The sequence below is a fragment of the Oncorhynchus kisutch genome, linkage group LG13 (genome assembly GCF_002021735.2).
Source record: "Oncorhynchus kisutch isolate 150728-3 linkage group LG13, Okis_V2, whole genome shotgun sequence".
In the NCBI taxonomy this organism is placed as follows: domain Eukaryota; kingdom Metazoa; phylum Chordata; class Actinopteri; order Salmoniformes; family Salmonidae; genus Oncorhynchus; species Oncorhynchus kisutch.
The window spans coordinates 25,798,632-25,811,429 of record NC_034186.2 but is presented as its reverse complement, the minus strand read 5'-3'; the positions used below and the strand labels follow the sequence as shown (position 1 = coordinate 25,811,429).

General features: G+C 43.3%; 2 protein-coding genes across 23 annotated transcripts in view; one reads left to right on the top strand and one right to left on the bottom strand.

The window, feature by feature from the left end:
- The first annotated feature begins 112 nt into the window (after positions 1-112).
- zar1 (zygote arrest 1) lies at positions 113-2,266 on the top strand. The gene is made up of 4 exons (XM_020476072.2): positions 113-790; positions 1,566-1,658; positions 1,736-1,810; positions 1,904-2,266. The coding sequence occupies exons 1-4, from the start codon at positions 137-139 to the stop codon at positions 2,045-2,047; spliced, it is 966 nt and encodes a 321-aa protein (XP_020331661.2). The 5' UTR covers positions 113-136; the 3' UTR covers positions 2,048-2,266.
- A 665-nt stretch (positions 2,267-2,931) lies between these two features.
- fryl (furry homolog, like) overlaps positions 2,932-12,798 on the bottom strand; it is a 104,289-nt gene continuing 94,422 nt past the window's right edge. For 14 of the 22 annotated variants that reach the window (XM_031785846.1, XM_031785848.1, XM_031785845.1 and 11 more), the window contains 6 exons: positions 10,110-10,208; positions 9,280-9,348; positions 6,914-6,931; positions 5,943-6,053; positions 4,946-5,139; positions 2,932-4,825 (listed from right to left, as the gene is read on the bottom strand). In XM_031785846.1, coding sequence (XP_031641706.1) covers positions 4,582-4,825; positions 4,946-5,139; positions 5,943-6,053; positions 6,914-6,931; positions 9,280-9,348; positions 10,110-10,208 — 735 coding nt within the window. In that variant the 3' untranslated portion in view covers positions 2,932-4,581. The remainder of the gene's footprint in view (positions 4,826-4,945; positions 5,140-5,942; positions 6,054-6,913; positions 6,932-9,279; positions 9,349-10,109; positions 10,209-12,798) is intronic. The other 8 variants (XM_031785832.1, XM_031785840.1, XM_031785843.1 and 5 more) reach the window with 1 other exon arrangement.

Below are 12,798 nucleotides of genomic sequence, written 5' to 3'. Positions count from 1 at the left end.
GTTATTTGCGACTTCAGAGTGATTGGTTTTTGAGGCCAATTAGGAGGACTGCCACACCTGATTACAATGAATGAAATCGTGTGTCGTCAATCTATTTAAATTTGTCAACCAAACAACCCTAGTTGGCATAGCAAAAATGGCTACATATTTAGATGAGTCAATCGACAACTATTTATACTCTGGCAGGTATCAAAAACCAAAATGTGCGGGCTGGAGAAACAAAAATTATTTTGCCAACTATGTAGACACAGAGGCGTACATTGATAACCACCATCGCGCGCAATTTAAATTCCTTTTATCCCAAATAAACCCCAATCTTAATCCGAGGCTACGGAAAGCAAACACCAAAGACGTCGCGGTGCAGGTCAATCCGAAGAAAGATGTTTCTGTGCAGTGTTCCCTCGGCCCACGGACCCTCATAGCCAGAAAGCGAGACACTTTGCGCAAGAGAAGACAAGAGACCCAGACACCGGGTAGTCCAGGGAGTTCTGTTGGAGGGGTGCGTTACCCTCGCACTCTGGCAGTCTACTCCCCTATCGCGTCTAGGAGCCTTGCATCCTTTCTAGAATATGCCAAAATTGAGTCGAGACAAGCACAGACCGGTAACCCACCTGAAACCGTTAAGATTAGGAAAAAGGATGGTGAGAGGTCTGAGGACAAAACAGAAAAGGCAAAAGACGAAAATACTTGGCCACATACAAAAGCTAGTAATACTGACCAATCAGTTATGACCGAGGGCGTCAAAGCCAATCAGGATGGTTCGAAAGTCAAGGCCCGCGTGAGGTTTCAGGTTAGCTCCATACTCACTCATTTAGAATAGTCAACCTGGCTGTAACAGACCCACCCACTTTTTAGATTGACATGACTCATTTTAAAGGTGGAAGCTGTGTAGAACGTCGTCAACGTTTAGATGGAACAATATGGAAACTGGACTTTTTCCACCATACATCTTTCCCATAGGGGATTTTAGATATGTTGTTTCAAGCATACCGTGGCGTGACGTTTAGATAAAAATGTAAATCTCTATTGGCAAGGTGATTTATCAATAGTCGCTCTTTTCTAATTCGAAAATGCTAATTAGGTAAAAGTTGGCGTCATGCAAAACTACAAATCTCTGCAAGCTCCTGCGTGTCATTTATAGTTGACACCTTTGCTAACAAGTATAGTCTCAATTTAAAACTTGAACAAGAAAATTCAGAATTGTACATTTCTAAAGCAGTTTAGCCAATTTATGAATTACTACATTTAGCAACCATTAGATAGTTAAGCCAGAGATTCCTACCTTTCCCTCAATTCAGCGGTCTTGTCCAGATCATGGCATTTGTCATTGTTTGCTAGCCACATTAGCAGCTAACTAGCGTTTCATTTTGTGGGTGAATATATTAAGTCACATTGCCCTAGAGAGATTTACACCTATCAAAACGTCATGCCAGGATAAGTCTACACGGCCCTTTAAGTGTTTCTAAAATCCCCTATGGGAAAAACGATTCGAACCATTTCCCTGTTTGACCGCTAGGTTTTATGGGTATTATGACACCTACTGTGGTACTCTATGCCATTCCCAGTTTTTGGAGCAGAAGTATGGGTACTATCACTGCAGAGACTGTAACCTGCGTTGGGAGAGTGCATATGTTTGGTGCGTCCATGGAACGAGCAAGGTATACTACGCTGGTCTATTCACTCCCTGTACTATGTTATTAATCTGGTAGTGCCTCTAATCAAGTCTTTTTTTCAGGTCTACTTCAAGCAGTTCTGTAGAACATGCCAGAAGTCCTTCAACCCCTACCGTGTTGAGGACATAACCTGTCAGGTAAGAATCTAGGCTTCTGTACAATACATTGTTAAACTGACATACAAACCATGACACTAAAGACTTGGGTCCTCCACTTATCTATGTCCACAGACTTGCAACAAGGCACGCTGCATGTGCCAAGTGACCCCGCGCCACGTTGACCCCAAACGCCCTCACAGACAGGATCTGTGTGGCAGGTGCAAGGGCAAGAGACTCTCCTGTGACCTCACCTTCAGTTTCAAATACATCATCTAGCAGGAACCTGTACATTAACCTTCACCCTCCCCCACCCACATCACAGGTCCTGCAGGAAGTCCTTTGGCACAGAGAAGCTCTCATGCACATGTAATGAGGCTCTGGAATGTGGACTAATACTTTCCAGATTTTTATTTTGTTGCCTTTATTTGCGTTATGAATGAGATTGCAGGAAAACACTCCTTGATGTTAAATAAAATGGCAATACCCAGCAGTCTACTTTCTCTGGCCTTCTTCCTCAACCAGTGTCTAGGATAACTGATTTGAAATATTGACTACATACTCAGTGAAAGGCTTACAGGCCCTTCCCATCGATGTGCAAGGTAATTGAGTAAGAAGCACTACATGAATGTGGACACCTGCTCATTTTAAAATCATGGGTGGCGATGTACTGTGCAGTCAGTTGCCATACCCAAACTTTTCAGCCTCCTGAACACGTTCTGGACCGTGAACTTGACACTTTCCTATAGTCCACGATCAGCTCCTTTGATGTTGAGAGTTGGTCCTGGGACCATCGTGAGGGTCTGCATGGCAGTCTGTGAGCCATGATCAGCCTTTTAAAGCATTTCATGGCTAATCACTATGTGACTGTCAGTGGTGCACGCTTGTAGAACATGAGATTGTAAATTCAGGCAATGGTCTCCTGTTGTAGCGAACTAGACTAGTGACGTCAGAGGCGTATAGGCTCTTTTTGCCTGACTTACCAGCCATTATAAACCCATTGCTGAGGAGTGGGAGGTTACTGGAGCTCAGAAGCATGGTTCAATCTTAACTCTGCTACCAATGTACTGAATGTAGCCTTTTACGGTACAACTTACTACTCCGTGTGCTGGTGTGGATAGTGTAGCCCTCTATTGTTTCCCTTAACAAGTCTGAAAACAACATTCATATGATCAGGTTTTTATTTATCCAGAGAGAAGGCTGGTATGTGAGATGAAAGGAAAAACTTATCCAGTAATGCACCTCTACAACTATTTTCCAGGTAAATAATATCCATTCAAATGCAATAGACAAGTTCTCCGTGAGGAATGAGTACAGTGATCGTTTACAATGTGCCATGACAAGTTTCCTGCAACGCTTTCAGACATCTAGTTCATGTCCTGCAATTCGGCAGGCAGCAAGCAGTGCCTTTTCAGAAGCAAAAGCACGGCTTTAATGGCAGCAGTTTCCCCTCAGAGCACAGGGCCATGGCACATTACCAGTGCACCGCTGGGATCTGCTAATATGGACGAACACGGGCCTCAATTTCCCCTCATAAGGCTTTTTAGCGTGACCTGTGCTGGTGTACAGGGCCAACATGGAGATCACAGTGGAGAGAAGGAATGCATATGGGCTGGGCTGGTCCAACAGGAAGCAGAATCTACACCAGCTCGTGCCTTCAACCAGTTCCTCTCACCCCTAAGCACATGAACAGTGACTCCCACCAGGCAGGGAAATGTTTAAAGTTTGTGTGACAGGATTATAATAGCGGCACAGATCATTAGTTTCTCAATATCTGCTCTGGGTTCTCTCTTCAGCTTCATACATCTAATTAAGATTAACAGTGCATTTCACAAAAGTACAAGAAAAAAAATACTGGTTTTACACTATACATTTTCTAAAATATATACAGAGTAAAATAAGTTAATGTTTCCATAATGAGTTGTAGGCAGTCTCCACTTCTGTGCAATTATATGCATGTGTGTGCGCAAGTGTATCCAATATATACACCACACAGCCTAAAGTCTCTACAGGCAGCTACTTATTTGGTTACAGAGTGAGTTTCATTAGAAGACCTGTTGAAGCTGATGCTCGTCTCCAATGCAAGTCAATAAACAGATACATGTATCTTTTTACAGTCCCTGTGGGGAACAGCTCCCCTAGGGTTACAATTACATGTTAAATATCCTTACATTTACAACCTAGGATGTTAGCTCTAATAAAAAATAGTACATTTGTCAAAAAAATATTCTTGCAGTGCTTTTCTCTTTCAAGCATGCTTTTGAACACTTTTTGTGTGTTTATTTCTGAATCCTGACAGGAACAGCCTGTCCACACACACATCCTTCCGGACTGACTTAGTCTCTCATGCTCCAACTCTACTGCTATGAGAACACAACACCACATAGTCTCCCTGACCGAACCCCAGGCCCCATCCAGTCTCCTGAAAGGGCCTGAGGCAGCCACTGGCCAATATGGGAGGCCCATCAGGTAATTTCCACCAAAACGCTTCCAGTTTAGCATCATCATGCCCCTTACCAACCCTCCTTCTCACTCCCGGGCCAGTCGTCACCAGTCACATCATACCATGACTTATTGCAGCTGAATTTTGCAAGTTGGCTTATTCTGGGAAAACAGATATTAGCTTTAAGTATTTGATATATGTAATATATATTAATATGAGTCAGTTATTCCCACACATCCTTTAGCCCTTATAGGTGGAGTCTGTTCTGTCCTCCCGACACACCTTCCCAGCCTCCAGAGCAGATGGGAACTGTGAGTAGTACGGGGGGGTTGCTCTAGTCCAGTCAAGTCCAGGCTTTGTGCCTGAAGCCTTACAGTCCAGTGCTGACCACAGTGGTCTGGGGGGCCTGGCAGGCCTGGGCCTGGCTCAGAGCCTCTCTGATCTGCAGGTTAAGCTCCATGAGGCGCCCGTTGGCCTGGGACAGGTCCCTGCTGGGTCCCACCACGGCCAGGCAGCCCGTCTGGCCCAGCGTCTGCTGACGGAAGTAGATGTGCAGTAGAGTCTGGACTGCGTCGTCTGACTCGTTCCCAAAGATGTCGTTAGGCCACAGAGACCTAGTGGAGAGGGGCATCAGCACTGACGTTTAAGAGTAGATGCAGGACTGTGGACTAGACATGACAAGCCTGTATAGTCTATACATTGAGGAATAGCTGTGGGGTACGTTGTTTCTTTACCTGAAGGTTTTGACCTGTGTGAGGGCGGAGCCGAAGTCTCTGGCCCTCAGGGTCTCGATCAGTGATTGGATGGCCGTCTCAGTGCTGGTCTGGGAGGCATCAGACACACCCACATCCTCCTGTCCATCAACCCCAGACTCCGCCTGCTTCAAACAGCTCTCCAGGATGGCCAGCTCCTCTGACATGTTGGTCACCTTGGAGACACACACACACCCAAAGTTCAGATAACCGCAGAGATAATCTCACGTGTGTTTGTGTACGTCAAAGTCTATGCAGCAATGCAGTTAGTATTGACGTGTGATTAACTGGAATAGCTGACCCTCTCTCTGCATGTGAGAAAAGAGTCAAATCTCATTCAGGGATTTAATGAGATTAAAGCCATAAGACAGCAGGGCTAGACAGCAAGCCTACCCCTCAGCAGAACATCCAGGCACTGTGTCAGTGCTTGTCTGTCTGGTCTGCAAAATTGTGTGTGAGAGAGAGCATATACAGAGGCAACTTTAAGAATGTTAACATTCAATCTTAAGGGCACATTTGTAAGTAATCATTTACAATAACAGCTCATGACTTTACAGAACAACTATTGCTGTTACACAGTATCTTAAATTCCAAAACGCATGTGTGTGATATGTACAATAAATTTGTTTAATTTAGCGTGTGCATTGTCACTGCTGGTTTCCCTGTCAGGGAAGATGGGAGAAATGCAGGCGGCCTCCGTGTCTCTCATGCTTTCCTGAACCAACCTGAAGCCCAATTAAAGAGCTCTTCGGGGAAGGGAAAGTAAAATAACAACCCACCATCTCCATCCCTGTGTTGACCTCACACACACGGCATGATGGGTATGACCTGAAAGGCTCCAAGCATGCTTGAGTGGGTGACTTAACAATGTTTCTTTTAGGCTTGTCATCTAAATAAATGACCTAAACTGATTCCTATTACCAGAGCTTCTTCTAAAACCAACCACCTTTAATGTTCCACTACCCATACCCAGCCTCACCTCTGCTTCTCTCTTAATGGTGTCCACACGACTGATGAGCTTACAGTAAGCCTGGAAGAGCAGCAGCAGCTGGAAGTGCAGCTTATAGAGCCTGCGACACAGCTCCAGCTCCTACAGAGAGACCAGAGACGGTCAACACACCTCACACAACCACACAGGCATAATGATCACATGATCAGACGGATGGATATCCTGGGTTATCAAGAGTGGGAGGAGATGAAAGGGTTAAAGAGGCTCAGTGTGGAGTGGAGCGATGGTCCCTACAGAGACCGGACGACCTGACGAGGCCCGGAGCCATAGGTGAGGGTCTAGCTAGCACTATTAACCAGCTATTAACCAACCACAGGCTGTCGTCATTAGCCATGGAGGACTGGGTTATATACCGACCATCACCACCTGTCTGTCTGGCCCCCTATGGTTAAGGTATAGTATGTCCAAGTACAGAGATATACTGACCAAATATGTGGAATTATCAAACATTGTTCTTAATCCAGGAAAATATGATGGAAAAATGGGAATTTGAACAGATATGGGAATGGAGCAATAAGCATGCAAAATGAAGGAAGACTAAACATGGCTTCACAGCTCTCTCTCTCTGTCCTCTCCTCCTCATAATCCAGGGCAACATCCCCCTCTCAAATCAGGTACACAACTACTACAATGATTTTGAGAGATTTTACATCTGCTGTCAAATCAGAAGTGAAGAGGGAGTCGTTAAGAAGTTGATAAGATGATTCAGTCAAAGGCGAAGCCAAAAGTAATGCATAAATAACGATGATAAACAGTATGATTTGGGTAGATGGGGACTGTAGCAGAGTTATATGAGAGAGGGGTGGAGTCAGAGTGGGAGGGCCCAGGCCGTTGTTGGTTGACGACGGCAGCAGGTACATATGGAGAGGGATGAGATGATAAGCGTGTTGTCCGGACATCATGATTATATTAGAGTCTAGAATACTTAGAGAACCACTTACTGCTAGTTTTTCCATTTGCTAAGCAAGAGGGTGAGCAGGTCACAAAAAAAAAAAAAAAAGGAAGAGAGAAAGACCAAGAATTAGTGAGCTTTCACATCGCAACTCTAACAACCACTCCATCCTAACACCTGTTCTCAGGGCAGGGGGGCTCAGTCCCAACAATGGTTCTTAGAGAACACAGCTCACATCAGCTGGTCAGTGTTTTCAAAGCAGTGTAGAAATACAGAGACAGAAAATAAAGGATGTAGACAGAGCGAGAGAAGGGGGACAGAGAATCTGAAGAGAAGAGAATGGGAAGAAGTGGGAGGGGGTGATGTAGAAGAGAACGGTGAATGAGTATGTGCTCCTCTGCTTGTCACAGTACAACAGAGCTTTAGTCTGGAACAGCTCCTCTTTCACAGCCAAGTATGTCCTCTGACCTGAAAGAAAGGGGGAGAGGGAGGGGAGCAAGCAGAAATCTATAACCTCCAGCAGTGTGGTCAGAATACTAAACAATATCAGGGGACAGGGGGAGACCACGCAGTTGAGGCACCCGGCTGACCTCAGATCAGCTACAGTGCATTCGGAAAGTATTCAGACCGCTTGACTTTTTCAAAATTTGTTACGTTACAGCCTTATTCTAAAATTGATTAAATTGTTTTACCACCCCCCTCAATCTACAAACAATAACCCATAATGACAAAGCAAAAACTAAGACATTTTAGCAAATAAATGACATTTCCATAAGTATTCAGACCCTTTACGCAGTACTTTGTTGCAGCAATTATAGCCTAGAGTCTTCTTGGGTATGACGCTACAAGCTTGGCACACCTGTATTTGGGGATTTTCTCCTATTCTTCTCTGCAGATCCTCTCAAGCTCTGTCAGGTTGGATGGGGAGCGTTGCTGCACAGCTATTTTCAGGTCTCTTCAGAGATGTTTGATCAGGTTCAAGTCCAGGCTCTGGCTGGGCCACTCAAGGACATTCAAAGACTTGTCCTGAAGCCACTCCTGTGTCATCTTCGCTGTGTGATTCGGGTCGTTGTCCTGTTCGAAGGTGAACCTTTGCCCCAGACTGAGGTCCTGAGTGCTCTGGAGCAGGTTCTCTTCAAGGATCTCTGTACTTTGCTCCATTCATCTTTCCCTCAATCCTGACTAGTCTCCCAGTCCCTGTCACTGAAAAACATCCCCACAGCATGATGCTGCCACCACCATAGGTATGGTGCCAAGTTTCCTCCAGACGTGACGCTTGGCATTCAGGCCAAAGAATCTTGTCTCATGGTCTGAGAGTCCTTTAGGTGCCTTTTGGCAAACTCCAAGCGAGCTGTCATGTGCCTTTTACTGAGGAGTGGCTTCTGTCTGGCCACTCTACCATAAAGGCCTGATTGGTGGAGTACTGCAGAGATGGTTATCCTTCTGGAAGGTTCTCCCATCTCCACAGAGGAACTCTGGAGCTCTGTCAGAGTGACCATCGCGTTCTTGGTCACCTCCCTGACCAAGGCCCTTCTCCCCCGATCGCTCAGTTTGGCTGGGCTACCAGCTCTAGGAAGAGTCTTGGTGGTTCTAAACTACTTCCATTTAAGAATGATGGAGGCCACTGTGTTCTTGGGGACCTTCAATGCTGCAGAAATGTTTTGGTACCCTTCCCCAGATCTGTACCTCGACACAATCCTGTCTCGGAGCTCTATGGACAATTCCTTCAACCTCCTGACTTGGTTTTTGCTCTGACATGCACGGTCAACTGTGGGACCTTATATTGACAAGTGTGTGCCTTTCCAAATCATGTCTAATCAATTGAATTTAACACAGGTGGACTCCCATCAAGTTGTAGAAACATCTCAAGGATGATCAATGGATGCACCGGAGCTAAGTATCAAGTCACATAGCAAAGAGTCTGAATTACTTATGTAAATAATGTATTTCTGTTTGATAAAAAAATAAAAAATACAAACATTTCTAAAAACCTGTTTTAGCTTCATCACTTAAGGGTAGTGTGTGTAGATTGATGGGGGAACATTTTTTAAATAGATTTTAGAATAAGGCTGTAACGTAACAAAATGTACATCTACTATGATGAGCTGAAGTAATATTGGCTTTAGGACCAGTGGACAGACCAGGGTTCACTCGCCAAAGGATGTGTAAGAGAGTGTCTCCTTTGAGGCTCTAATTATGTCAATGAGCTTGTAGAAAATTAAAACATTTTGTTGAGGATGAGGGGATATAAATCTATTTTCTCAAATAAAATGTTTCAATAGGCACATTACCATGCTTATCAAGTGTTTGATTGCATTAGAAAAGGCACACATGAAAAAAAAAAAAAGACTTTGTAGTCACATTTTTCTACACATGTAGCAATGCTGTGTTCAGATGTGTGTGGGTTAGTCATACCTGTGCCTGAGTGTTGGGTCGTTGGTTGCCATCCTTGTCGCCAAACGTCTTCCTGCAGTTTTCCAGCCACTGTGGGCATCGGATAAGGGAGGAAGGGAGTGTGTGAATACGTCATGAGATTGATACCAGCCTGTGTCAGTCTACTTTTCTTTTAACTGTGTGTGTGTGTAGATGGGGGGGTAGATTTAATAAGAGCGCTGTACTTGGCGAATTAAAGAGGGTCTGTTCTAGTGCAGTGGGGCGGCGATCAATCCTCAAGGGACCGCACCAGTCTCATTCAATTAGCACCCCAGCATCCCCAAGCCCTCTCTGCATCGCTCTCTCTCTCGCAATCACATCTGTCCTCTTTACCCCCCCCCCCCGCCATCCCTCCCTCTAACTGATTTAGGAGCGCCAGGGAATATTTTTAGCCCGTCAGCAGGGGATGTCGCTAGCAATGTGGACGCTAAATCCACTCCTCCCTGTGATACAATGGCTGACCCGACGATGAGACACACAACCCATTTACCTCCTTATGACTCAGTTCATTGTCACTGTTGTGTTCTCTCAGCCTCTTCCTCCTTGATCTGGAGGGGAAATGATGTGTAATCTAGAGCCTCATTGAGCCTTCCTCGCTAGGAATGAGAGGCTATTGAAGTACAACCAGTGGTCTGGTGCAGGGATGGTCTGAGTACAGATATGTGGTATGATCATTAGCCATAATTGGATGGAATAAGGATGTGGGATTGTGTGATCTAGGGATTCAGGAAACAGTTGGTAAGAGTGTACTGTAGCTAGGGATGAGAGTATGTACTGTGTAGCTGTAAATGAGGATGAGATGGAGAGCTCACCTCCTCGGCCGCCTCCCTCTTGCCGTTGTAGGTGTCCAGGTGTTCCTGCAACTCCAGCACACTAAACTTCAGAGTCTCCAGCAGTCCACATGAGACCAACTATGACACAAACAGACCCGACAACACACATTCAATAAATATAGTACCTAACTTCCAAGTTGGACCAAACTTTTTTTATAACATTAGCTAGGTTTCTATCCAATTGGTGTCAGATTTTCATGCGAATATTCTAAATTCTGCATAAAGAAAATGTGCATTTTCACTCCAGTGGTGCTTCCACCAAACTGATCTGTTGCGTAGAAAACTCAGTCTGATGTAGCACACACAATGTCATTTTTCACAAGTGTATTGTATACAATTGAACGTTCAATGTGTTTCCATCCATTTTAAACTTCACATAGAATTGTGAGATAAAGATCTGCAATTCTCATTAAAAGCAAGTGTAAGAAGAAGCGGTAGATCTGTTCTGTGTGTTAATTCTATGCGTTTGTCTTTTATTTTCGATTTTCAGCTGAAAATACAATATCTTTGGTTATTGAAAATATATTTCACAGTAGTACAATGATTCTCTACACTATACTTGCTTGTTTTGTCACAAACTGAAATTAGGCTAACTATTACAATTTTAGTAACCAGGAAATGGAGCGATTTCTGCATTTGCACCTTTAATTGACCACAAAACCAACTTTTAGCAATGGTCTTTTCAATCTCTGGTTAAATGGAAAAATACAGTCCATAAGCACAGAAGGATCTTAAGGATCTGGAAAGATTCTACATGAAAGAATGGTCCAAGATCCTTTCCAATGTGTTCTCCAATCTTTTAAAGCATTTAAGAAAAAGGTTCAATAGCTAGGTTTCCATCCAATTGCAGACTGATTTCATGCCAATATTAAAAATTGTGCTTAAAGAAAATATGCACATTTACCCACCAGTGTTGTTTCCACCAAACTCGCTTAAGTTTTGATGTACCGAATAAAAGTTCAATGAGTTTCCATCCATTTTCAACTCTACCGACAGTTTTGTCACAATTCTTTTTGTCAAACAGCAGTCAAGCATTGATCAAGTCATCAGAATAAGACCCTTAATATTTATTGGAAAGGAGAATCAAGCTCATCACTGTGCACTTTCACCACCCTGTGAAGTTCATTATAACTTATTTCAACTATAGCCTGATAAACTACATGGTTTCCCGAGTCGTAGTGGGAGGACCGCACAGCATATCATTGCGTAATAAATTTACTTTGATGTGTTTGGTTATTATATCAATATTTGCACACAATGGCGTTCCATCAACATTTCTCACATAATTCATTTGACCCAAAAAAATATCACAATGTCGAAAGAACAAATTCTGTCAGCATTTATAAAATGTTACAGAAAGTTAATGTTTCAATCATCATTAGGGTTGCAAAGGATCGGAAACTTTCAGGTAAATTTCCAGAATTTTCCCAGAACTTTTCCATGGGAAGTTGAGCCTTGGAATTTGGGGAATTTTGCTTAAATTTATTACAAAAAGTTTGCTTGAATCTTTTTTGTGGGATAGGCAATTCTAGGTCTTGTGGCATATTTTGGTTAAACTATCCCCAATTCAATGGAATTGTAACCCTCTGCATGCACAGTGCATTCTTCCATCACATGTACAGCTGATTCTCAAGATCTTGCACACTAATGAGATGTTATTGAGCCCACACTACTACACAGTCTGAGCCAAGGACTACATGCTTTCTGGTAAGTTTTGATTACAATACTGGGTGGGGTGAATATATTTTATACGATATACATGATTTTTTGTTAACTAGTGAATGAATAGTAGCCTACAGCAAAGTGTGTTTAAATCATTCCTAACTTGTTAACAATTTCTGCTAGTTAGTTTTTGCTAACATGTGGGGTTTAGCTTGCTTGAGCCTGCTAACTGAGGAGTGTTAATGAACCTGTTTCCATACATTTGAAGTCAGAAGTTTGCATACTTTTTATTTTTTACCTTTATTTAACTAGGCAAGTCAGTTAAGAAGAAATTCTTATTTTCAATGACGGCCTAGGAACAGTGGGTTAACTGCCTGTTCAGGGGCAGAACGACAGATTTGTATCTTGTCAGCTCGGGGATTTGACTTAGGTTGGAGTCATTAAAGATGATTTTTCAACCACTCCACAAATTTCTTGTTAACAAACTATAGTTTTGGCAAGTTGGTTAGGACATCTACTTTATGCATGACAAGTAATTTTTCCAACAATTGTTTACAAACAGATATTTCACTTATAACTCACTGTATTACAATTCCACTAGGTCAGAAGTTTACATACACTAAGTTGACTGTCTTTAAACAGCTTGGAAAATTCCAGAAAATTATGTCATGGCTTTAGAAGCTCTGATAGGCTAATTGACATCATTTGAGTCAATTGGAGGTGTACCTGTTGATGTATTTCAAGGCCTACCTTCAAACTCAGTGCCTCATTGCTTGACATCATGGGAAAATCAAAAGAAATCAGCCAAGACTTCAGAAAAATTATTGTAGACCTCCACAAGTCTGGTTCATCCTTGGCAGCAATTTCTGAAACGCCTGAAGGTACCACGTTCATCTGTACAAACTACAGTTCGCAAGCATAAACACCATGAGACCACGCAGCTGTCATACCACTCAGGAAGGAGACGAGTTCCGTCTCCTAGAGATGAATGTACTTGGGTGCGAAA